The sequence below is a fragment of the Amphiprion ocellaris genome, chromosome 2 (genome assembly GCF_022539595.1).
Source record: "Amphiprion ocellaris isolate individual 3 ecotype Okinawa chromosome 2, ASM2253959v1, whole genome shotgun sequence".
Classification (NCBI taxonomy): domain Eukaryota; kingdom Metazoa; phylum Chordata; class Actinopteri; family Pomacentridae; genus Amphiprion; species Amphiprion ocellaris.
In genome coordinates this window covers 20,674,498-20,701,696 of record NC_072767.1, presented here as the reverse complement: position 1 = coordinate 20,701,696, position 27,199 = coordinate 20,674,498, and the positions used below count along the sequence as shown (strand labels likewise).

The window sequence follows — 27,199 nt, the reverse complement described above, 5'->3', positions numbered from 1 at the left end:
AACTTTAAAGCGTGTTCACCAGCTGCTTGCAACCAAAATTTGCCAGTAGCGATAGATTTCTAGGAAATTTCTGGCAACAAGTTTGCCATTAGCTTCCTGCAAATTTATGGCAAGGACATATTTTTCATATGCAAATTAAATCAGTTGCAAACTTCTGGTGGAATTCTCACTAGCTTTGTGGAAAACAAACAGCACATTTGCTTGAATGTTTACTATTACAGAAAGCTTGCTATAAATCCATATTTATTTTTAATAGTATTTAAAGATAGACTTTCATGGTACTTGAACAGTGATGCAGTAAAATTTGTACCGTTACCTCACAACAAGAAGTATGGGTTCGATCCCACGTACAGGTCACTGGTGGCTACCAATTCAAGTTGCATACACAGAATGGACATATCCTTTAAGTTTGTATGTCTTCTAATTGCACATCCTCAGATACAGAGAAAGTTGCAACATTAGGATTCACTTAAAGTCGTGATTGTTTGTGCTTTTCAGACTGTTTTTACCTCCACCAATTACCATGAGAAATATTTGGACCAGCTGCTAAAAGGTTCACCACATAGTTACTAACTGTTTGCCCTTTGCTACTGCAAAGGTGTTTATCTGCTAGTAAGACGGAAAATGCAAATTCTACAATACTTTAAAGAGAAAATAATGAGAAAATGTCTAACAAACAATGTTCTCTGACAAGTAAATGATAGAAACTGCCCATTTTCATGGAAAACCATTTTCATTCTGCCAGTTAGTAGTCTGTGAATCATGAGTAATGGGAGAGAGACAAAAATGTTGTTGATTGAGTACCGTCATTAAAAAAATGAACCTTGTTACTTCTGTTCTGAATGCAGCTAATAGTATTTACTGTACTACAGCTAATAGCAGCTTTTATAACGTCCTGAGAAACACATAGTTAAAGCTTCTGTCTACATATATGGCTGTTTTTGTCCCCAGGTTTGATGCACATTTTTCTCAAATTAAATATGATTGCCAAATGGAGGTCATTTTTTGGAAGGCAAAACGAGACAGGCAAGAAAAAACGTCATGCGGGCTAGATTAATAATGTCAGGAAATGCTTAGAGAGGTTCTGATTGAAGTGGATGACACAGACCACTTTGTTACTTTCTTTATAATACATGTGCACCTGTGTTTGGACATGTGAGCACAATAACCATGAATCTGTAAGCTCTGATGGATTGACTGATCTTAACCTCACTTATGTAGACCTGTACATCTTATTTACAGTGTACTGAAAAACCCTTTTGGTCTCAGGTAGTTCGCACAGCTTTAATTGATTATATGATCCGGCTCCAAAAATGGAGCTTACCCGGAAGTGTCAAAAGCTTGCAATATCACACCATCCCCTAGGGGCTGGCTCCAAAAAGCTCCATAGACCTCAATTCTACACAGGAAAAGTTACAACTCGACAGACTGCTTTTCTGCGGTCAATGATTTTTTTCTTGCTAGTTTTCATGGTCAAAATGAGAGATCAGGTGGCCAATCTGAAATAAATCAATATTTAATTTTATATAGAGCGTTACAGTTTTGCAAAGTTGGGGGCGGGGCCACTTGATTGACAGTCTGGTCTGGAATGATTGACAGGTCAGGCAGCCTAGACGCTCATTCTCCCTAAACTCTGCTCTCCTCATTTGGATTTAATTCTGGTGTAATAACTGTTAGTTTATTTATCGGTGAAGCAGCAGAACATTTTCCACAGACAGTTTTTCTACCCGCTGGCTTGTTTTAACCACCTTTCTACCTTCGGCTGATTCTACCAGCAGACTCCGAAGGGACTCTGTAAATAAATGTTTATTTGCCTACTGGTGCTTTTAATGCACTTTATATGCAACTTTAGTGTCAGATATAATGTGTGTCATGCACTCTAGATATCGATGGAGTTTATTTCTGTGTGTTGACCAGAAAAGAGTTTAGCTCCACTTTTGGAGGCTAACGTTGTTACCAGCAGTGTCAGTCAACAGCAGAAACCAGGAAACGTGGGCAGGACAGAGAGTCCTCGACTCGCTGTCAGTCTGACCAATCACTGCTTTTCACTTTTCATCTCTGGCTCCAAAAAACCAAAAATGGCTACCAGGAAGTAGCAAAATCCAGGCTTCATTTTCTCAGTGCAGAAACCAACAGGTGACGTCACGGTAGCTACGTCCATCTTTATTATACAGTCTATGGATTTGTCACATTTTGTGGTATGTGTCTTGTGCTTGTTGTCTGTAAAGCAGTCTGCAAAATATTCCAAATCATACCACGCAGAACCACTATGTGCTTAAAGAATACCTTCACTGTGTTTTCTCACTCCTCCTTCCTATCACTCACGTTTAGGTTGTCTCTCCAGCGTCATGTTTATGTTGTTGGTGGAGCTCCCCAGACTGTTGTAGGCTTCCACAGTCACAGTCTGTAGCTCCTGGTTCCACTCGAAGCTGTAGGAGGACACCAGCTCCATCTGCTTCCTTATCACAGCCCCACCTGAGGTCTGCCGCTGGACTATAAATCCATCCACACAGTACGAGTTCCCAGACACTGGTAAGCGCTGCACAACAAATCATAACATTTAAGCATTTTTAATGATTTGCCTTGAGGGACAGAATGTCTCTGTATTCTTCTTAGTTTGAACAAATCCCATGAAAAGACCAAAACTAGCAATGTGTTGCTTCTAACCTAAAACTCAGTGGTTCCTGTTGGATATGTGCAGCTTTAAAAATGGATCGTTCATTTAAAAAAGGCCCAGTAATTACCTTTAGCAGCTGGGCACCGTAGTTTTGAGCAATTGTTACCCAAAAAGAAGAAAATGATGCTTTTGGATGCATGTCAGGCTCAAAATAAACTATAGTTACCATTTCAATATGACACGTATTTTTATAGTTTTTCAGCAAATACTGTGCTCTATTCCACAGAATTAAACGAAATCAGGTTTGGCTACACAGACAATACCAATTGTTTTTGGTCTTTAATAGGATTTGCTGGCAATAAGATTATCTCTACAATTAACCATTGATTATATGGTTAAATATTTAGTTTGTGCACCTCAAACAGTAGAGTGACATTAGTCTGCTGCCTGTGTGGATCATCTTGAAGGATTCTCCAGAAATCAGGGCGTTCAGGAGCTGAGTAGGAGACACATTACCGAACATCATTACAGACAGAGTTTATTTCTCTGCTAGTGATGGAGGTGATCATGTTTCTGAGTACAATTTTTCAAAATAATCCCAAGGTCAGGTGTAAATTAAACTGACAGACCAGGCATCAAGCTGTATCTGCAAATGTCGTCATCATCCTAAAAGGATGGTTCTGTTTGAAATTCTGCTTCATGGGTGAAATGAACAGTGTTTTACCTCTGCTGTTTTGTGGTGTGGAGTAGACAGAGTCGCTCCATTCGCTCCAGTCTCCGGTGCCTTCAGTGTGCATGCAGCGCACCTGAACCACGTACACCCGGCACATGTCTGGCACCAGGACCTCCGCCCAGGGAACCCGAACTGAACTCTGGACCTGCACACAGGACATTTTTAAAGCTCATTTAGGAAAGCAACAAATATCACTAATGGAAAAAACAATCTGATACGTGGAGTAGACATCTGTTTAATCTGTCTGTTCACTTTACCAGAGGAAGGAGGGAAAATGAGTTCTTCATATTTTTCAGCATTCTGAGTGAACGTTGGTATGTGGAAACATTTGAGTACAATTTCCAAAAGAATCTTTCAATCAGTGGAATGAAATACGTTTCATCGAGCTGATATCACTCGAGTACAACTGACAAGCTTGAGCCCATGTCAGAACATCCTGTGTTGAATTTAAAGCAGTATATAAGGCCTATTTATAACATGTTTGTTCCTGCTGCTCTTCATAGATTCAAAAGGAAAAATAATTTAAGGTCCTTTATTCAGAATAAAATGGCAATAAATGAGCAGCACAGAATTGAAAGTTCTCTTTGGAATCATCCAGTCTGCTAAAAATTTAAAAATTCCATGCAAATCAATATGTAGAGAAAATGATTGGTTTACGAGAAAGATCAGAAATCCAAAGTGCCAGCTGATCAAACTTTCAGTCAAAGCCTAGTGGTGGTTAAATAGTCTGACAGACAAACTCACCTTCCAGTCCGGCTCGGTGCTCACAGTGGATGGGGAGTGGTAGCGAAACTGACACTGGACTTTGACTGGCAGAGAGGGAGGCTCCCAAGTGACCTTCAGATGTCCACTTCTCCGGCTCACGGCCTTCACATCAGTGGGTGGGCTAGGCTTCACTGCAGGACAAACAAACAGAGATTCAACTTGTCTCAGCAAATCTCTGACAAAAAACATTTAACTATCACCACTGCCATAGAACAGCCAACATACACAATCATAGCTAAAAGCTATTTTCAAATATAATCTTGAAGTCATGCTGTCTATAATTACCCAGATTCACAATCACTACTTTAGCCTCAGAATTTAAAGATGTCATTCAATAATTCATCTCCTTTTGTATGAATCTTTAATGTAGCAATGGTTGGCTTTGAAGCTTAGTGCCCAATGCTTGAAAGTCTGCTGTTTGGTAAAAGTGCAAATTTTCTAAAATATTTCAACTAAGCAGAAGACAGTTGGCACTCTTAATATATTCCCACAGGCTATATACTCACATGAATAAATTAGAACTTCTGTGACAAGTTAGGTGAATGCCAACTATGCTCAACTGGTCAACTACGTTTTTGATAATTTTTTGCAAAAGTAAATTCAAAGAAATGCTTCAGTAGAGGAAAGAGTTTCATTTCAGCTTCATAGATTGATACATCTATAGAAAGGATCACTAAAGCTAACTTTCAGTCCCTCTTGTTATGTATCTTTGCACGTGATGTTCTCCACACATGGCTATTCTTGTTGCTTACTGTGATCTTCAGCAGACACGTAGACAGATTTGGACCTGATAGGACCCAGCGGCGATGGGACCTCCAGCCACAGTTTGTAGCAGTTCATTCTCAGAGGCTTGATGGTGCAGGTTTTCTGAGAGGATCTACAAACAGGCCCCATCTCCCCCACTGTCTTCCCCGCTCTCTCCTTCTCCTCCATCTCGTCGCAGGGCAGGTCGGCCCAGCTGCAGTGACAAAAAGACAGAGTGAAGATCTTCAAAGCTTTGTCATTTTATTCTTGAACTTATGTCGTTCACTGTGCATCAGATGCTCAGTCGCAGATATTAAATGATAATTCCCAACAATTACAGCTTGAGTCTATTTAATCAATAGCTGAATGTCTTACAGGAGAGGCAGTCTGAAGATGTGTGCTGTTATACCCATATTTAAACAATTATCACATCTCCATCCTCTCTCTGTTATGACTTTGAGTGCACCTTTTGGCACAACTAGAACTTCTGATTTCCAAATCAAAAAGTTTGTACACAGTATGCCATACAAACCCATTTGAACATACTCTGATCCTTATTCACCATTGCCACGACTATCAGATATAATAATGTCTGAAAAAAAAAAAAATCGAAGCTCTGAAAATCTAGCATAATTGCTAAAAGAAACAAGAAACTATTAGATCAATAGTTTGCACAGTTTACACTGTAAATGTCGCCAATAACCGCTCAATGAAATGGAAGGTTGTACAGTTTGAGTAACAATGGTACCATTTCACTTTGTTTTCCAATCGTCAGTGGCTAACCAAAGGTTTTATCTGCAACCTGTGTGTCTCATTTATAGCAATATCATTGTGTTAAATCAATTTTAATGTTACTATAGAGGAAAAATACGGAAACCTGCAAACACTTCTCTTTTTAAGGACAGAGCTCAAGTAGGCAATAAGACAGCTGCAGTGAATAGTTCAACTGTGATGTTGCATAAGAGACACTTGCACAACAAGAGCGACAATTACATCATTCTGTCAGAATTTCACTTTTTCTGAAGTGGAGAAACTTCCTATTGCAGCAAAGCCACATATATCGCTGACACTGACTTAAAGTTTACTGCTCAAAGGAATTCCTGGTTTGATTTTACATTTACACACTATTTCCTGGGTGTGTTCAGTGAACTTGGCGTCCAGGACATGATGTTTTGGTGACTTCTAGGTTGTCAGCACTCTGAGATCTAATTGTTTGCTTCATCTTTTGACACATACAAACATATTCCACCACGGGGAAGATCGACTGTGTGGTAAACGCTGCTTTACCTGGATCGAAATGTGAGTATAGTCAACTGCGTGTCGTTCCAGCTGCAGTGCATAGCATCGATGTCACCGTCAGTTTTACATGTTATGTTAATCAGAGCTCCTAGAACACAAAGAATGAAACACATTAAAGTTGAGACACAATAAAAACAAACCTCACCGGAGATAACCTTTGGGGACTGGGATTGTTTTGGTTCACATTGTTGTGCCGCCACACTCTTTCCTGTTTTTGTCCGCTTAACAGGAAAACTGAAGGGGACATGGACTTCCAGCGTCAGAAATGAAATGTTGATGTTTGGCTTCAGAAATAGCTCAACTATTTCTTAAATCCTAACTAAACTTTTTTAGGGACATCAAACAGCAACAGCTCACCTTCCAAATAGATTTGGCTGTAGGCGAGGGTCCACTCCTTCGTACAACGCAGCACGTCATACATGTGAGTCTCCGATGGACGCACTGTGATCTGGCTGACCTGGTTTGAGTGAAGGAAAAACACGTATTTACATGGACCTTACTTTTCTAAAAAAATAAACAGGGGAGTCATTTTAATTTTTGGAAATGTTCCCAGAATCACACACAGCCCTGCACAGACAGTTTTTTCTTACCCATTGGTTGACTGGGTGGTACTGGCTGTGACTAAGTGGCTGCTTGTGGTTGAGCATCCACACGGCCGTGCTGGCGTTGATGCTGTGGTCGTTGAACACACAGTACACGGTTACGTTCTCGCCACGTCGCGCCACTATTTTGTCAGGAATGTAGCTCACCTCTGCACAAAAGAAAACAAGTGACAGATTTTGAGAAAAACTTTTTGTAATGACCTGCGTCTCTCTTCATCTTTCGTCTTTAAGAATTTCTTTTTGATATGAAACCACAATGAACAAAAAGCTAAATGGATGTCACAAGCAATAAAAGAGAATAAAATAAAGACCATGAGTCAGAACAAAACACCTGACTCAGTCTCATTCATTCACAGTTTTAACGTAGATTTTCACAAAAGAGAAAAACTTTCTCAGGGATTTTCATTTGTCACATGATATCAGACTGTGAGCGTGTTGTCATCCAACCACCTCCTCTGATGCAGATGACTGAAACATCTGTGCGGATCTCAATGTCAATGTCGGCATTATCAGAAAGAGAATGTGACTCATTAGCAGATCAAAAGAGAAACTCCTGTGAATACTAAAATGTGTGCCGCGATCTTTTGTTCTGTCATATGTTGTTTTTCTTGTATTTTATCAAAACTTTTCAGAGTCGTTATTTATTTTTTTGAAAACTTCCTACCATTACTTTAAGGAGGTTTTATGTAGTTCCTTTCTGTGAGATTACTCAAAACATCTGAGTCTCAAACTTAACCCCATGACTCACAAACATGTGGTCACCTGAGGGTCAAGTTTCTTCCAGCGACATGCAGTAGAAGGACAGACTGGCAACATCACATACACAACAGTAAAACCACCTGTATAATATTGTGTAGGTTGGCTCCATGCCACCAAACCATCTCTGAGCTCCACAAACCTCTGAAGGTGTCCTGAGGTACCAGGTACCAAGATATTAGCAGCAGATCCATGAAGTCTTGGAAGTTACAATGTGGGGCCTCAGACTTGTTTTTCTTCCCATAGACAGTTGATTGGACTGAGACACCTTAAACGTGATGTTCCTCAAACCATGTCTGAACAAGGTTTGCAGTGTGACAGGCAGTATTATCTTGCTGGTTGCCATGAAGGGGTGTCTGTAGTCTGCAACAATGTTTAGGTAGGTGGTATGTGTCAAAGTAACATCTTCAAGAGTGCCAGAACCAAAGGTTTCTCAGCAGAACATTGCTCAGAACATCCTCCGCCAGCTTGCTTTGTCGTCCACATGATGTAAAAGAAAACATGACAAATACCTTCTTCCACTGATTCTCGACACCCACATGCTGAACGTTGGCATTTTTTGTCAGTGTCCAGAGATCAGTGTGGTCATTCTGACTGGTCTGTGGCTACACAGCCCCAAAACACAAACGGCTGTGATGAACAGTGTGTTCTGACACCTTTCTGTCAGAGACAGCATAAAGGAATTCAGCAATCTGTGATACAGCAGTTCTTCTGTTATTCACTTCGTCTGTCAGTAAGTTTGATATTGTTGTTCATCACCATATAAATCTGGATGTATATAATCAGGTAAACATATACTCATCTAGTCTGGAAACACAACACTTTCCAATACTAGACTCAATGACTCACTTGTGCTGTTTGAAGCCCTCGGGCTCTTAGCTTTAAATCACGAATGTGTGTTGCAGAGTACAAACTAACAATCAGTCAATATGAACAATTTATCATTTGGAACGGTGTTGATTTGAAAGCGTGCAAACAGCTCTCAAATCTCAGTTCTTAGTTTCATTTCTCAACTTTCACTTTCATAATTTAAAAAAGTTTTTTTTTTTACATAATCTAATATTAACTTTTGGTATAGAAAAAGTACACTGAGGCACAATTAAACACTCTTTTATGAGCTCCTGATGTTGCTTGTACACTACATGCTTGTTACACTTGTGTATGTGAGTTGGATGTAATGATAACAAACTGTCCATTGACATCTGCTACATGTTCAGCTCTGTGACAGTAAACTTTTTTTCACTGCATGATTTGTACCACAACTGTAACCTTGAGGACGACCTGTGACTCGGGGTTTACTGGTGTCAGCCATATTGAAATGAGTCCTTCATTACTGGCTCTGACTAATGAGCTGGATTCATTATTTATAGCATAGAACTGGCATAAATCTGCCTGAGCAATAACTGGGGTCAGCGATTGAATCCATCTAGCTGCAATTAGCCATGAATCCTCGTCTGTGGAGCCTATTGGAGAAAATGAGAGCTGAACTGAACCACCAGGGCTGGTTCAAAATGTCAAATGCTGACTGACTTGACAACCAGTGCCAGGACAAGTAGGACAACTTTGTAAAGTCAGATCATTTTATCCTTAATTTAAAGCTGCAAATATGATAAAACTTGTCCAACGTACATGAAAATTAAAACAACTTAAAGCAGCAGCTGCTCCTTTGCTTTTTTTTTTTTTTGTCCCTGTACACAAAACTGCAAGGAACTAGTTCTTACTGTTTAGGTAAATGTGGTGAGGTTCACTCCACTCGCTCCACAGCGGAGGCTCTTCCTGACCGCAGCAGCGAACCTGGATGCTGTAGTTCAGTTTGGGCTTCAGATCCAAAGACAACTGGGGCTTTCCAGATGCAGACACCACCTGGAGACAGAGCAGGGGAAATGAACACCAACACACAGAGTTGGGTGTGTTCCTCCGAGAGCGATGACTAAATCAAATCCATCAACACAACATGAATGCAGCTGCAGTTTGGTGTCTTTTTAGCCGTAAATGTTATCAAAACTAAAACCAGCATCATGTGACTGCTGGCCATTTCTGTCATTTTGCTTGCTTGTTTCCACTTGATCATTGTTTGTACTAGGTTTTAGTGCTTTCTTTACAATCTACACATATTTGTTTATGTTTTAATTCCTAAATAAAGGCATTAAACACATCACTGAGGCTGCTGTGTTTTTGCTAAAACAGATTGTTTTTCAGCTTTGACATAGAGTCTAAAGGAAATGCAGATTACTGGACTTCCAATAAAGGTAAAAGAAAACTTTCAAGAATCATCACCTCTTAGGAGCTGCAACAAGAAGTCCACCTTATAAGTCAAAAAAAAAATCTGAAGATTTGCTGCTTTTCTCCATCCAAGAATTTTGGTTTTCAGTCAAGAATTATTTCAATATTTTCTGACTTTTTAAAGTTAAATGATTAATTCAGCAAAAAAAAAAAAAAACTAGAGATTAAGTGATAATTAAATATGTTATCTGCAAAAATCTGTCTCTAAAATGGTTTCTGATCCCTGCTTGGTGTCTAACAGGTTACTATTTACCTGCCAGGTTGGGTGAGTGGTGTTGGAGGAAAATCGGACCTCATATCTCAGCGGGCCGAGATCAGAGTCTGTCGAGTCGTTCCACTGAACGATCAGTTCTGCCTCAATGGTCTGAATGTGTGACACGTTGACCGGAGGACTCGGTTTCACTGCAGAAAAAGAATATATTATCATACTGTGAGCTCCGCTACAGAAACAATGTGCTGCATGGTCAGCAAATCACTCTTAACGCCACCGTCAGACCACTCTTATACTGCTGTAAGGTCAGTTTGCTTCATCTAAAGTTAGAAAATGCCTATCAAAATACCTGTAAATACAGTTAGAGAATTATATTTTTTCTTTTGGCTCAACAAACTGCCTTAAGGTCTCTTATTAATTACAACTCTTTGCTATCCATCAGTATTTACAGCCTTTAGAACATACAGCATTACTGCACTGTACATCTAACAGTAGCATTCGCTGTAATGAAACTAATCTTCATCTTGTAGTTCTCTTGCAAGGATTAAATAAATCAATCACATCTTGAATGCAGACTTAATGGAAAATGTAGCCGGCATGTAATTTGATTTCTCTGCTTGTCACAAATGGCAAATTAACTTCACTTTTTAGTCAATAATACATGACATGTGTGCATATAAATGTCATCAGAATACATTTTTAATTTCCTATGAATGACCCACTCAGTGTAGGTGACTGTACAGAGGCTGATAGTTGGTGTACGTGCTCATTTCAGGTGGCTTTAAGAGGTAATCAATCAGATTTATTATTTAATGTCAGTCTCTGAGGTGAGATGGGTGCAGCAGATAACAAAGGTATCTCAGGTGATCACTCAATTATGACGAATACAAACAGAGAACATTGAGTCTCCTACAGCCACAAATATGCCTTTCGGGGCAGGAGAGGTTACACATCTTTATTACTAACAGCTCAACTATTTCTCCAGAGTACTTTCCCATGAGCAACAAGAAGGGCTTTTTGTTCTATCTTAAAAGGCTAAATTACACACCTAACTCAACACGAGGCAACACTTATTACTATCCTAAATGAAGTACGCGCTGCTCGATTACAGTTGACACAGTACAAGTGAGAGAAATCACTTTGACTGCTCCTGCTGTACTTTAAGTCGCAGAGACTAACTTAGCTGAATCTGAATGTGTGCAGCCACTGTTGTCTGTTTCCATGGTTACAGAGCAAACAGAAAAACTGCTAAAGCATGACTTTTCATGATGTAAATGCACCGTACCATAAACACACACAAGCTGAAAGGCAACACTCACGGTGTACTGAAGAACATCATTATCTAAAACCGCAGAAAAAGACTATGTGATAGTTCAGTCATTTAAGTCAGATTTTTACCATTTGATGATCCCATCCTATCCAGTTTCTTGTACTTACACTTTAAATTGACTATGTATGGTTTTAAACCGTTGGCCGGAAAAATGCAAGATATTTAATAGCCTCATCTTGTGCTCTAGAACATGGGGATTCGTCTTTTGTTTTGTAGCAACATCCCTCTTCAAAAAACAAGCAAAAGCTCTGCATTCAAAGTTTTACTACAGTTAAAATCTACAATATGAAACTAAATGTATATAAAGTATCAAAAGTAAAAATAATTGGAACATTGAAATGTCTTTTTCAGAGTGATGACTATATATTTAGCATCACTGGTTTATGATTGATGCTTTGTGTAGAGATGTAAGAAGTATATTAATATTACTGCTGTTCAGGATGTTCCGTTCAAGGAAAGATTTGTTTGCAGAGCAAAAAATAAATAAACAAACAAACAAAACAATAGCTAATTTAAAAGGGTGAAAGCTACGGCAGGGACGCACTTAAACCTGTAAAAGATAAAACTGCAATGAAGGAAAAGTAATATCTGGACAACACATGGTTGCTGCCCACTTTCTGTTCTGCTCTGTGAGTTTAACCAAAGAGGTCTGCTTGAACAAACAGCATGAGAAGTTCTTTTCTATCACTGCAGAGATCTCACAGCTTCAATACACACACTAACACACAAGGCCGGGGTCCAGCTTCTTTTACTTGTTTTCAAGTCACGTCCAAAATTCACAGCTGAATAAAACAGTTTCTCCTTATCTGTCACATTAAGGTTGAATGTTACAACAGTTCGTGCTTAAAAGACTAAGATCCTCGTCATGCATGGCTGAATCTATTTTTAGGACCTTTACCCTTTGAAAAAACCTGAATGCTGGGAACTTACTTACTGGTCACTTACTGTAATGTCCTGAAAACTTCTTAAATATGCATTTAAAACACGAGAATGTATATTAACAGCAAAAAAGTTTACAACTTCAGCTGATTCAACTGTTTCACAAAAGCTTCGTTCATTTTTAAAAATATTCAGCGATGCTTTTCACCTTTTTTTTGCTGTTTTGCTAATTGTTTCTCTCAGCCTGCAACATCATCCTGTAATATAACCAATGATCTTGTACTTTTCCCATAACTAATGGAGACACATGTAGAGCTTCTCCAAAATAAACAAGAGTTGTACACCATTCCTGAGAACTGAGTTATATTAATCTGCTAAACATTTATACCACCTGCCAGATATCCTGTAAGTCCCACTTATGCTGCCAAAACTGCTCTGAACCATCAACGTCTGGACTCCTCAGAACTCTGAGGTTGTTCCGTGGTATCAGGCAACAAGAGGTCAGCACTGGGAGTCCTGGAAGAGGTGGTGCTTCCATGAATCCGACTTGTTGTTCTAGCAAATCCCAAAGATCTCTTTTGTCATGTTCTTCAAACCTTTTTTAAACATGGGTGGATCATCCTGCTGTCAATGCAACACCTCCATGACTGTCAGGGCCTAAGGTTTCCTCGAACAACACTCCCCAGAGCCCAACAATGCCTCCATTGGCTTATCTTCTTCTCATAGTGCATCTTCCTGCCATCTCCTACTCAGGGAAATGATGCACAACCACCTGCCCACTCATGTTCCCATTGTAGGTGCTTTTAGGTCAGCATGTGCACTTTGACTGTTGACTGGCTTTACAGTCCCACACACAGCAATCTGAGATGCAGAACTGCATGTTCTGACATCTTTCCGCATTAAAGTTCTCATCAGTTTGTGCTACAGTAGCTCTTCTTTGGGAGCAGACCACACTGCCCAGCCTTCAATTCTACAATTTACTGTTTAATTTAGCAGATGCTTTTATCCAAAGCGACGTACGTCTGAGAGTAAATACAACACAAAAAAAGGATCTAGTGAAGAGAAAAACCTGAGTGTCATAAAACAAGTTCAAATGTGTCTGTGGTACCTACAGGCAACGCGAGAGGTAATAGGAATTTGTTTTTTTGTTGTTTGCAGTCTGTCAAGTGCAAAGGTGTTCAGTGTAGAGCTGGGTTTTTAGTCTTTTCTTATCATCTGCAGAGGTTTGATCGTGCATGCGGGGAGACCTGCCAATAAGAAGTTGCCGTTTCGATGTGTGATATTGCGAGAGCCTGTACCAGGAGTTGTGCTACATGTTCAGACAGGAAGGATCTGAACTTCCTGATGTTGTACAGGGTGAATCAACATGACCGAGCAACAGTTTCCAGTAGAAATTGTGGGCTTGAGTTGGGTCGATTCAAGCTAGAAGCTGATTTCTTCACTATGACATGACACTGTCACCAAAACACCACTTGTCCTTCCTCGGGCCACTTTAAGTAGATACTAACCTCTACATATTGGTAATACTCTACAACAGCTGCTGTTTCAGAGACGTATCACAATGTGGTTCTTGTCAAAGCCACACCGATTCTTGCACCTGCCCATTTTTTCTGCTTCCAATACAGTAAGCTCAAGAATTGACTTCACTTGCTGGCGAATATATCCCACACCTTCAAAAGTGCCCTTGTAATGAGATAATCAGTGTTGTTCACCTCAACTACCAAGTATATCCTCTAGCCACGAGTAATTCCATCTTCAAATATTTCAAGGCAAACTGGATTACTAATATAAAACTAATAAAGAAAACAACAAAAAATATGTCTTGTTTCTTACCAGGTCGGGCAGGAATTCTGAGCAGAACTGGAGGAGCCACGGCGTCTAAGATGCTGACAGTTACCACGGTGACAAAGCTTGTTGTAGGGTCAAGAGTGATGGAGCACATGAAAGAATCCTCCGCTTCACAAACAACAGGACAATCAGATGCAGGATTGTTCACTTCTGTGCCTGTTTTCTGAGATCTGGAAATGGACAGAAAATTACTTGAGCTGCTGTTTTCTCAGTGCAGCAAAAATAGTATCTGACTGTAAATATAAACTTGGAAAATTACAGTATTCGTAAAATTACAGTATATTTCAGATTAAGAGTTCCGGGTACATTTATTAGCTGTTATGCAGTTTTTAATTACGTTTCTTTTGACTTTGTTACCATGGAGGAAAAGCCTTTGAAAATATGGAAATTAGAGCATCTCCAGTTCTGTAACACCTGTGACATGTTTATCTGCTGAATATGATTAAAAGCCTCAGAGCAGCGAATAAATTGACTTTGAGGGGAAAATCAATTTGTTTACTTGTACAGTAAACACTTCACAACAGTGTGCAACATGTCTTATTACCATTCAGCTCTTAACAAGCTTGTGTTAGATCAACAGTGAGTGGGTGTCTACAGGAATATGTAACATAGCTGCCCCTCTGCTGATCACAGTAAACACACATGCTTAACCCCCCAGTGAGCAGTCGGTAAGGGCAATCACACAAAAGTACACGGACACACAATGAATCGTATGTACACACTCTAGAGAAGCAGAGCACGGATGAAACAACTGACGGCAGCTGCTTCATACTCACAGCAGGCGCTGTAATCTGACCGCCATCAGACCAACATCCAGCGTGCCGGACCGTTGGCCGTGAGACTGAAGATCACAAGTCAGATTTCCCCAGTTTTCATCAATTCTGCACAGTATGTCAACACAGGTGCCTGCTGAGAAATCACATTTGCATGTTAGCAGACTGTGAAGTCCTGATGAAGTCTTCTAAGAAAGCAGCCAGGATAATATTCTGAGAATGAAGCGTCTGCTATGAAACTATGAAAATCTCTCAGAGAAACATTTGGTGTGCTAACAGCAACACGGTCGCGCCTACAGCCCGGGAAGTAGGACATGAAGGTAAAGAAAAGGAAAAAAAAAAATATCACCGACACTTAAGTCATTATATTTTTTAATATAAAAGATAAACAACATTAATGTTGGAGATATTTTCCTTGAGATAAATCTCACTTTTACTGGTGTAACAAAGAGTCTAATTGAGTTAAATCTATGTTAACGTTTACTAATCATGTAAACACAAAATCTGGCAGAAGATGGAGAGAACATCACCAGTTTTGCAAGTATTTACTGACAAACCAAGCAGTTTTTCAAGTTTTCTGCATGAAAACACATGCACAAATTCCAAAATCATCAAGTCCATGACTGTGGGCAATGGAATAATCGAGAACTTTTGAAAAATGTGAAATTCTAAATGCTAGCATGAAAACACTTTGTCTGCAAAATCATACTTCGGTGCAACTTCCTAAGGCATTCCCAAACAGCAGTGGCTTCACCCAGCAGGACAATGCACTCTGTGGCACCACAAAAACTGCTCAGGAATGACTCGAGGAACACGACAAAGAGTCCAACGTGTTGATTCAGCCTCTAACCTCCATAGATTCTAAACTGAATGAACATTTGTGGGAGGAACCACTCTGCAACCCAAAGGACAAACTGCCAACATCCCACAATAGGTCACCCCCAGAGGTCTTATGTCTGTGCCCAGACAGGTCAGAGCCAAGCAAACATTTTAATATTTGGTTTGAATACTGCAGCTGTTGCAAATGTAGTTTTGCTTCAGTCTTTGTCTTCTGTAACTCGCACCTGTCTTAGGGAAGGTTTTTTGCTGCAGAAAGCAACAAAGGCATGAATGAAACGTTATGACTAACATGTACACAGAATGACTGTTTTGAAATTTTTACAATGCTTTGTGGACAGCTGAATCATTCCCATCTGCTTAAAGGCCTGTAAAGCAATCAGAAGGCACAAAAGAGGCCTTTAGCTTCACTGTTTAATTGCCATCACGTACACGAGGAGCTCGGAGCGCTTGTGCGTCACAGTGCCTCACTGATCGATGCAAACAAACAAATCCTCCTCACCTCCGCCGTGTCTCAGCCATCTTCACCTCCACACGGACGATATCAGGAGAGTATTTTATAATTATGACTCACTTGAACCGGCTCCTGTCGGCGGTTTAAACTTAATGACCCTCTTATTTTCTCTCCTTGCAAATGAACAATCAATCAGAGGGTGCGCATGGTTTGATTGATAAAAGGCAGAGCGGATCCTACTGAACCTGATCATCTTGTTAACTGACGACAGGGTAGGACTCACATGGTCGCCCACACTGACAGCAGGAGGAGGGAGGGATGCCAGATAAAAAACCATCCATTATCTATACACCGCTTAATCCTCACTAGGGTCGCGGGGGGGGCTGGAGCCTATCCCAGCTGACTCAGGTGAAGGCAGGGGACACCCTAGACAGGTCGCCAGTCTGTCGCAGGGCCACATACAAAGACAAACAATCACTCACACATTCACACCTATGGGCAATTTAGAATAATCAATTAACCTCAGCATATTTTTGGACTGTGGGAGGAAGCCGGAGTACCCGGAGAAAACCCACGCATGCACAGGGAGAACATGCAAACTCCATGCAGAAAGATCCCGGGAAAGCCGGGACGCGAACCAGGGATCTTCTAGCTGCAAGGCGAAAGTGCTAACCACTACGCCACTGTGCAGCCCCCAGATAAAAAACCATTAAAGTGTAATGAGCCTGTCAACCTGATCTTTGGGGGCATTTCTAGCAGTGATAAGTGATGCTGCTGAATGAGTCTGTGTCACATTAACCCTGCTGGGTGCCCTGACGAACCGGAGCCACATTGTGCAGCTCACCTGTCGCTGCTGATGAATCACTTAAAAGGCTTTCTTGGGAACAAACACAGTCTTGTTGCCTCATTCAGACACTGCTGTCAGTCCTGCACCGTATAAAGTCAAACATAAAACATCAGTCGGGATGTGTGCTGCGTCTCCTGTGGGACTGTGCATGCGGTTGTACAGCACTCATTAGTGTTCAGTTTGTGTCCAAGAACAGATTTGCTTTGTATATTTACCTTTAAAGTTCCACTCCCTAAAACCTTGCCTCTGTCTATCAAAATTACATATTTATTCCTGAAAATAATTCCACCATGCTCACCTTTGACTCCAGAAACCTAATAATCTTGCTATGAGCACAAAGACTAACTGATTATCTTCTGTCGACTGCACAAAATAAAGAATGTCGAGGCTTTTTTGCTCAGAAACTTTGTGGACATAAACTCTCACTTACCACCAGAGGGCTCATTGGGATGTGATTGGGTTGTCGAGCTCCTGTACTTGCAGCGAGGACGAAGTGGGAGGATTGATTCAGAGCGGTTAGCCTCTGATGTGTTCGTGGCGCCTCCCTCGACACCAGGGTGGGCTGAAGGTGAGTCACAGCACAGCTCAACCTGCCATGGGAGGCCCAGGGCACCTGAGTGAAGCGAGGCTCCATCCTCAGGTTCCAAACTCTGAGCATCTGCTCACAGAGAGGCGGGGAGTTAATTAGGTTTCAACACACGGACGGGGAAAAAAGCTGACTATTGAGAGTTATTATCATTTAAATGTTGGGTTTCTGTATTCTGAATCAAACAGGTGACCTTATAATATGGTGGATATGTTTATAATGAACTTTTCTGTGGTAAACACAACCATTTGTATTGTTCTTGCTGAAACCACTGCCTAATATAGCTGAAAGGCATTCAGGGCCTTTTTTTTGCTTTTTGTTTCTGTTCCCCAAAATGTTGCACAATGTTAACAGCAATTTCAGAGGCAAATTCTGTGTAATTTTGTTTTTGCATCCACTGGCTAAAAAGACAGTCTGTGTTTCACTGGAAAATGAAACAGAAAAAACTTTGTTAGTGCACAGCTGACATCTTATTGATTTGGACCCAGGTGAAAGTCATCATGTCAGTTCGACAAACTGATAGTGGCTCATAAAAGCACTGTGGTTTTCATTTTGGTAGCAGTAACCACATGAGCCTCACACAGGGGAAATCTGTCTAGTAAACTAAAACACATCTCTAGCAATCGAGAGTCAATAGTGTTATGAGGCTTCTGTGTTCTATCAGGAAAGTATACGGATGTACACTTCATGGCCAGTGTTACTCCTTCAAAACCCAGAGTAGCACTTGAAATTATGAGCAAAAAGTCGGAAAAAGAATAGAGAAGTCACATCTATGGTAGTGCAAACCTCAGAGCACTATGGAGAAACCATCTGATTAAACTGGTTTAAATTGATTTATCTTTGCCCAACACTTAAAAAATTCTACTAGGACTCTTTAGGAGAAATTCAGCTTTCAATGATTTAGGTTTTTTGTGGCAAACTTGTAGGTCGGCTGTTTTGGAGGATTAACACTAAACGGTGATATAAAAGGCTGTGTTGTCTGTATATAAATGTTATGTTACAGACGCAAATGGACCTAAAAAGCATGAAAGAAAAAATAGAAGTTTGAGGAACACCTTCAAACAGTATAAAATTTAACACAGGATGAAACATGGCTGTGTCTGGTCTGAAGCCAAATGAAACCAAATAAGACAAAATGGTAATCCAACAGCACTCATTACACATCAACATTATGCATCATTAGTTGTTCTAAGACAAGGATATTTAATCTAGTCGCATCTCAGTTATCTATGCTGACACTCAGACACTGGCATGTGACCATTTGACAAACTTACAACTTACAATTCGGTTAGAGCTGAACAATTCACTGAGTACAGATTGAAATCACAATTTGAAATGATGTCGTTAGTGACTCACAAAGGCCACAATGACAGTAACAATTTCAGTGGTATCTCGTGTTAATACGCTGTCATGTTTTAAAGATATTACACAGTGAATATTGAAATGAACTTGACTTTAAAAAATATAACAAAAATCAAACTGCAAGAATATCTGTGAGAAAAATCACAATTTTGCACAAATCAGCCCTAAACTATGGTAAGATGCAAAAGTGAAGTGTCCAGATACAGTTGATGTTTAGAACTTCAGAATTTATGTAGACTGACCCCCAAGCAGTCGAGTGGTAGACAAATCGTACTTGACAAATGACCTGAAAACTGCAACTAATACCAACTGTAGATAATTGTCATGTTATTGTAGGCGCATCCGTGGTCTGTTCCGTCTTCAGCTTCGAAACTCCAAATATGGTGTTCGGGACAGTCCTAGATAAGTGGCTTATCTATAATTGGCACCGTTGCAGACGAAACTACACAACTAAATTGGTTCCAAGCAGAAGCTGCTACGCCCAATTCACATTCATAAGTCATTTTCTTCTACAATGACAACATCAGAAGCTTTCTGTCAGAACCAAACCGTCACAAAGCCCATCTGATAAATGAAACTCCTCACACTGACCCTACTTAAATTTATGTTCTTGACATTCCTGACTGGAAACATCTCCAGGCTCGGTTTAGACATAAAAGGTCAAAGAAAGAACCACTGTGATGTGTGTCTTTGGAGTGTTTGGAGTGTATCATTTCATTTGATCGAAAAAACTAATCAGGAAATGAACCTGTCGACTCTGTTCTCTGTACTTAACAGGTCATATAAAGAAAGAGACTAGCACAAGCTGGAAGAAGACATCCTGTGTTTGAGATGAAACTCACCATAGGGAGCCAGGAAAATATGCATCAGGACCGTCAGCACTACAGACCGAACCCTGTAGAGACACAGAGGGATGTAAGCAATGGATGAATGATTAAAGACAAGATAAAAAACAGGAGTAAAGTGAGATAAAGAGAAAACAACACAAAAAAGAAAATTACTAGAGCAGCTATAAAAGAGCCAAAATGTAGGCAACAACGGAGCGAGTCAGGTGTCAAGAGAACTAGTAGCTGTTTGGGTCTGCTGCAAAAACATAATGAAAGTGTAAACAATAGGTGTGTATGACATGCTTTTAGTAACATGTTGTAATTATCCGGAGGATTCAACTGGTGTATCTGCATTTCTGATCTCTCTTCGGTGTCTCGTGAAAGCTCTGAGTGATGCAACCTCAATCAAAAACTCACACTTGCTGACATAAAACAACTCATTATCAACAGATCTGCAATGATTACAAAAGAATGTGTCATGACAGAGCAGATGCCACTTTTCTCATCAAGCCAGTACCAGAGAACTGGAGTTTGATACAGATTAACTGTGCACTGGAAGAACTGGACCAACTTCTCTACACACTTAATGACTCATCTGGCATAAACCGTCTATGTTGCAACACAAGACACTGGTCAGTATTTCACATTCACAAAGGTTGCTGCTTACTGATACTCAGATTTGTATGCTAGAGCAGTGGTTCCCTGTTTTTATATTTTGCTCTTGGCTCTAGAAGCCTGCATTGTTGGCTCAGGGTCTCTCTAATGTAACGTCTGTTTATTTAAATTGATTTTAATTGAGATGAGATTTAACACTATCCGATGTGCAGCTGTATCACTGCATTACTTGTGTATAATTCTATTACTTTTATCTTTAAAATTCTACTTCTTCTACTTCTGGTTGCACCATGTGATCTTATCAACTGCTCTAACATTCAACTCTGCTCTAAAAAGATTTTTTTCTCAATAATTTATGATCCTTCATCCAATATCATAATCTTAAAGTTTTCTGACTGCAAAGAAAAAAGATTCCAGTTTCACGTCAATATCAGAGGTTTATTAACGTTTGTATTTCACCTGAATGGAAAACATTACACACTGCAAATTTGCTGATATAAAATTAAATGCTAGCGATTCCAAAGAGCACCTCCAAATCCATCCATTGGGAGTTTGGCAGTGTTTGTGTTGCTTTTCTTAATCACAGCCAATTTCAGACTAAAGTTTTAAGATTGAGTCTTGTGCAGAAAAAGATACTGTCCACCATGATCAGTCCAAATAGCAGCACTTTGCCCAACTAAATTGAATTCAACGCGTCATTAAGAGAAGATTAACCCATATGCTGGTACTTACATTGTAGTCGTGGTCATAGCGTTAGCATGGTCTGTCTGGGTTTTGGCTGGTGAGAATCTCACTGAGGATAGAGAGATAGAGAAGAAACACAGAGGTTTAAGGAGGCTTCTTGTAGTGAAAGTGCACAAAGATCTGAAGCAGTGGATTTTGATTCAAGCAAGGCTGAAGAGCTTTGTCCTAACGGGGATAAATGGGGGTACTTACAATTCTTGGCAAAGGGTAGAACCAAGCAGACTGCATAGTAACTGTACTGGAGTATTGGCATTAAAGGACAACAAGGATTTCTCAGACTCATCCAATTTTAAAGGCAGAGCTCTTACTGACAGGAGGACCTCCCACCCTCCCCTACACAGATAAAACACTCCAGAGCTGCTTTTCATTCATGAAACAAGCTTGTTCACAGAGGACAACAAAGGAAAAGGTGAAATCATTTCTTCTTTTTGTCCATTTACCTGCTCACTAGAGCTCATCTGCATTTATCACAGTCCAGACTGGTGGCTATTTGATTTCTTATTTCTCTAATTGAAATTAAATCCAATTAACACACTTTTTATCGGCATTGCCCTTCATTATGAATTTCATGGTTCCAGTGCCAAAGAAGAGCGGTCAGGCAATTACAGCGACCACATCTTTCAATTCATTGATATGCATCGGTCAAAAACAGCACCATGGAAAAAACACACCAGGAACTGTGTGTTCAGCATGTGTGCAATAAGGTAATGATTTGCAAATCAGTCTAGTATATGTGTGCCACAGCTCTCCAATGTTTACAAGAATCAGTGAGAATAATAACAGGAATAAACCAAAAGGACACGTTCAATGAATTAACCCGGAGATGTACAGCAGCATGATGAGACTGCAGGGGAAAATATACTGAGCAGCATCTCATGTATTTAAACACGTCTGTCCCCACCAAACGTACACAGCACAACATCTGCAGCTCCTGGGAGAGGAGGCCACCTGTCATGTAGCACTCTGTGTTGTGAACACTTCTCTATAAATACTGAAAGTGAGATTTCAGTTTTTACCAGAACAGAAACAATAATGAAGACACTGCTGTGGTTTAATGACTAGAAAGTGCACAGTTCTTGTATTTAAAGTTAACCTTTGAATCTTCCTATATGTATTTTGTATTTATTAACTTAAAAATGACAGTCACTCAGTGCAAAGCAAAACTGCACATGGCAAAGTTTTTATAATAATATTACATACTAACTTCACGGTGCAATGACTCACTGTGTTTTGCATGTTTGAAAGAAAGAAGCACAGTCCTGAATCTCCTGTTTGCACAAAGTCTTTCAGTCTCAGTCCTGGGTATCGACATGTAGTATATGATAATAAAAAATTGAGGCACTGTAATGGAGAACATAACCAGGTGTGAATATCAATTTTTGGCTGATCCATACATTGCAAAAAACAATCCGCAAAATCCAAAAATGTCATGGAAAAAACCCTCACTGATTTGTAACACTGCCTACAACGGTTTAATCTAATCAGAGATAGCAACAGGATTACTGTCACAGTATAAACACAAAATCTCTGCCAAATCTGCATAATCCCATGACGTAGCCTACAGTGTAGTTATTTTGTCAAAGGAGCAATTAAAACCACACTCAACCTCAATAGAAAGTAAGACTATTTCAAACAATACAGAAGAGTCCCTATCTTCATGTAAAGGTCTGTTTAATAAGTACACTCTTATCATAAAAGTGGGGTTTTGCTGGTCCATAACTACACACCCACAACGTTACAATGATAATTGAACAACTGACTTGTTAAGTACTTATCAGGTGATGCTTGGGGAGGGGGTGGAGGGGTGTTACATGAGCAAGCTCCAGGCTACACAGCTAAAGTGTTTTAAAATATCATTAAAAAAATCTGTTATTAAATTATGAAATACTTTAAAGATAACATCAAATATCTATAAAATAGTGAGCTTTTTTTTTAAAGCAGATTTAAATGTGGCAAAAACAGTGTCACATATTGGAAAAAATACTATTTGTCAAAATACAGATTTTCAACAATAAATACTTTTTCTGTGATTTTACAAGATATTATCTGTAATAAAATCGGTAAAATAACAGTGAATTGTTTTTAAAAGAGAAAAATATTTTCCAGACTATTTTGATAATCAAAATATTTTTAGATGATTTTGAAGCGGTCCTTGTTCTGGCTCCTAAAATGCGATAACTTCCCACTCACCTCTGTATCATGTTAAAATAAACATCGTTGGCTTTCGGATTGTTAGTCCAAACAATTTTGAGTCATTCTTGTTGGCTTGAGCAAAGCCCAGGTGATGGGCATGTTTCTCTGTCTTCATAGATTGTCTTAAATGGAGATAATTGCCAGATTAATCACTACTGACAGGTTATTTGAATAAATTAATTGGTTTGATCGAGATGTGTTGTTGAAAAACCTGAGAAATAACTCAGGATGTCCAGGCTGATGATGTAATACATTCAAATAATCTAATTATTTCACTGTGGACCAAGGAACAGCAGCCAGCATTTAACCACTTGCAGCTCAGTAGTTGAATTAACTGACTCAGCTAATATTTACTTTACTTACTGCTGTGAAAACACACTTGTCCAAGTGCATCTACCAACTAATGGCTCATTGTAGGACCAGCAGTGACTGCCTATCCAAAAGCACCATTCTCCTGCTTCCCCATCCTCTTTGGAAACAGTTAGCCTACATCAAGACAACAATCTGAAACTATTTTTCCCACTTGCAGGAGAGGCTCTGTCCCTCTGCTCCACGTCCTCCAAGGACTCCACCTCGCCCTCCAAGGACTCCACCTCGCCAGCTATTCATCCAGGTCTGACTCACTGCCTACCGGTCTGAAGCTGCTGCGCACGGAGACTTGTTGAGGCTTGTTTCCCCCCCATAGTCCTCCTCATCAGCAGCCACTGCAGCAGCAACGCTCTGCTGACGAGTTGTTCTCTTCTACACATTACTAACTTTTCTACATCATCACAATAAATGTTAAGTAATGGGGCTATTCGCGTCCCACCTGTCACAAAGCTCCGCAACAACTTTTATGCAAATCAGGTTGAAAAAGCGCACAGAAAGTTAAGACCGATAAATGGAAACTCACCATAAGAAAACAGTAGTTTGGACACTGAATGCAAAGAAGGTGGTTGCCTTATATTACGGCACCTTTCAACGTAATAATAACAGACAAAAAAAAAAACAAAAAAAAAAACAATCACAGATGGAAAAACACCAAACACATGGAAATTGGAAAAAGACTCAAGTTGTCAGTTTGACAGAAGTGGGTGAGTAAATCCCCACTTCAGTGTGGAAAAAGAGAGGAGAGGGTGTGAAAGGTTACAGGAGCGGTTGGAAGGTCGCTCATACGTGGTTTCTGGAAGCGTTAAAGTTGAGAGCAGAGCGGGTTCTTACGTTTATCGCTTCTGGAGGAGGTGTTGAAGGTTTTTTGCGCGCAGGTTTCCTTCGGTGAAGTTCATTCAGTGGAGTTTAATCCGAACTGCTCTCCTCTCCTTCACACTTCGCTGTCCGCTGACAGCAGTGAGGAGGATTTCCCACGGAGAAACACGTTCCCTCTCACACGCTGCTGCCGTTTCTTTGACGTAGAGACCAGCCGAGCTTCCAGCGTAAAGAGCCGAGACTGAACAGTGGAGCTGCTGAAGGGAGGAGGGACAGGCGACCGTGAGGCGTTCAGGACGCCTCTGAAATCTTGCCACATTTTGTAGCGGACTGTATTTTATCCAAGTACTGCACCTGAGCATTGGTTTATGTTTCGTTTTACCATTGCAGAGGACCTGACATACGTTTGTACCCTTCCTGCATCAATTTATGATGGAAATGTTTTTATATATTAAAAGGAAAACACAGAATTCAGCCACCAGGTGACAGTATAAAATAGGTACAAAGCAATACAATGCATTGAGGCTCTCAGGCATTTTGCTGCTTATTCTCTTGTACATCAATGAATATTATCTGTTTTTTTACTGCGTCAAATAGGTGGAGCCTCGGCGAAGTTATCCGTGGTTTGTCTGTATGTGGCAACATTTCTCAAAAATGGACCAACAGATTTGAATGAAATTTTCAGGAAAGGTCAGAAATGACACAAGGACCAAGTGTTTAGATTTTGGCAGTGATGTGGCTTATAGTCTGGATCCACGGATTTGTTAAAGATTTCTGTAGCGTTGTGAGACAGTCACAGTCACTGTAACTATGACAAGTGAACACTATGGGGGCGGCCTGCTGACGATCACATGATTGCGGTCTTACTACAAATCGACCATGGCGGGCTTATCAGGATTTATCTGTCGGAAATGATACAAGGAACAAAAGATTAAATTGTGGGAGTGTTTCTGAGTCCCATCAATTCCGGCTGCCCGCTACATATTTAGGTCAATAACCTACACATGCATAACACGCCTGTGCTCAGCAAGGTCAGTTTGTTTGTGGGTGTAGCGCCCCGGGTGTTACTCTCACTCTCGACCAGCACCGTGTACCATAAGCACCGTGAAAACTACAGAATTAAACAGAATAAACAATGTCTCACTGTAATATCACAAACAATTCACATATAAATCATGTTCACATCAATGCAAATAAACGCAACTCATCTGATAATAATGCATATTTAACATTTTCATACCTCATTCCGCCGTTCCAAGGGCGCTAATTTAAGTGTTAGCCATCAGCTAGCATGCTCTCCAGCTCGATATACACACACACGTCGCTGTTCAGAGCTACGAATACAGGATAATGAGGTAAATCACAATGTAAACCTTTCCTTAATACAATTCAAACAGATAAATGTGATGTATAACTACTGTTTTTAGACAGCTTTTACCGTTTCTCCGACGATGCGTGAGCACAACGTTGTTTAGACAAAGAAACGAAGTTCGGCGTCACAAAAACCGCAGAAGAAGAAGAAACGCGCGCTTAACAAAATAAAAGCGGAACAGACCACAAGGTGGCACTGCAGGACTACAATGTCTTCTTAATACATAAACAATATTGTGCAGGAGAATAATAATACAATTTATCTGACATTTACAGTGGATACATCTATAGCCACATTCTATGGTGCCGTGATTTCTGCCATAACTTTTTTCACGATTTCAGCCATCAGAAATCATACAACGACTGAGCAGCCTTGGTGGAGTATTGCACTCTCTGAGTGCTTTCTTGTTTTGCAAATGCATTCACCCTATCCTTAAATCTACACTCATATACCTCAGTACTACTTTAAGGTAGTGATACTTCAGTGGAGCATTTAAATGTGATACTGCTTCAAAGGAGCTTCTCAGGAAATATTGCATATTTACTCCAATAGACAAAATAAAATTAAATAAGTTGACAGATGTTTGCTGTAAGCAGGGTAATTAGATGATACCCGATTGATCCAAGTACAATTGTGAAATATGTGGCATTGTTGTCATGCTGCATTTGCTTACATTATACATATTATTATATAACAATATCTCTTACACATTGGCACTGGTAATAAATGCTTTTTGTGTTATTTGATTTGCTCACTTCCCTTTCTAGTTATTAAGTTTATAATAAGTATTGTACTTCTTTATCACAATATCAGTAAAACATCATTGTTTGTTTGTTTATTTGTTTGTTTATTTGTGTGTGGGCTATCTATTCACCACATTGTTAGGACAGAGTTGGAAGCGCAAAGGCTGAGAAATTAAACCAACCGGGACTTCCCAAAAACTGCAGTTCCTCAAAAGGCCACTTGAAACAGGCTTCAAAAGTGAGTCAATCTCTATAGACCCCCACGTTAAAATGTCCAACTTTACAGCTTAAATAAACATGTTTACAGCCTGGTGCAGCAAACAGTTTTGGTCTCTATTTGTAGATTTTCCTTTCACCATAACTGTGCAGGGGGTGAATTTTCATATAGATTGCCCTTTAAAGTGTTACTAAGGCTTAAACATATTCATCATTAAGGGAGTAGCCACTTTATTGTCCACCTCAACTTTACTCCATCTCATTGCTCTTTGCTCATTTTTGGATTAGCTGAGAGGATACACTGTCCTTGCAAAGTTTTTAGGGTTATAAAATTGGAATAATCAATCTATCCATATTCACTTTCTACTTTTGTCAGTC

At 39.9% G+C, this 27,199-nt stretch overlaps 1 protein-coding gene across 4 annotated transcripts in view; it reads right to left on the bottom strand.

The window, feature by feature from the left end:
• Window positions 1–27,199, bottom strand: part of lepr (leptin receptor) — a 50,441-nt gene that overhangs the window by 5,830 nt on the left and 17,412 nt on the right. For 2 of the 4 annotated variants that reach the window (XM_035957368.2, XM_055004894.1), the window contains 15 exons: window positions 21,101–21,161; window positions 19,769–19,821; window positions 17,409–17,636; window positions 14,844–14,976; window positions 14,053–14,237; window positions 10,053–10,201; window positions 9,238–9,379; window positions 6,749–6,909; window positions 6,516–6,615; window positions 6,147–6,246; window positions 4,868–5,073; window positions 4,095–4,246; window positions 3,342–3,495; window positions 3,034–3,113; window positions 2,326–2,539 (listed from right to left, as the gene is read on the bottom strand). In XM_035957368.2, the coding sequence (XP_035813261.2) occupies window positions 2,326–2,539; window positions 3,034–3,113; window positions 3,342–3,495; window positions 4,095–4,246; window positions 4,868–5,073; window positions 6,147–6,246; window positions 6,516–6,615; window positions 6,749–6,909; window positions 9,238–9,379; window positions 10,053–10,201; window positions 14,053–14,237; window positions 14,844–14,976; window positions 17,409–17,636; window positions 19,769–19,821; window positions 21,101–21,117 (2,074 nt within the window). In that variant the 5' untranslated portion in view covers window positions 21,118–21,161. Of the gene's footprint in view, window positions 1–2,325; window positions 2,540–3,033; window positions 3,114–3,341; window positions 3,496–4,094; window positions 4,247–4,867; window positions 5,074–6,146; window positions 6,247–6,515; window positions 6,616–6,748; window positions 6,910–9,237; window positions 9,380–10,052; window positions 10,202–14,052; window positions 14,238–14,843; window positions 14,977–17,408; window positions 17,637–19,768; window positions 19,822–21,100; window positions 21,162–24,505; window positions 24,735–27,199 lie in introns of those variants that run through there. The other 2 variants (XM_035957367.2, XM_023290510.3) reach the window with 2 other exon arrangements.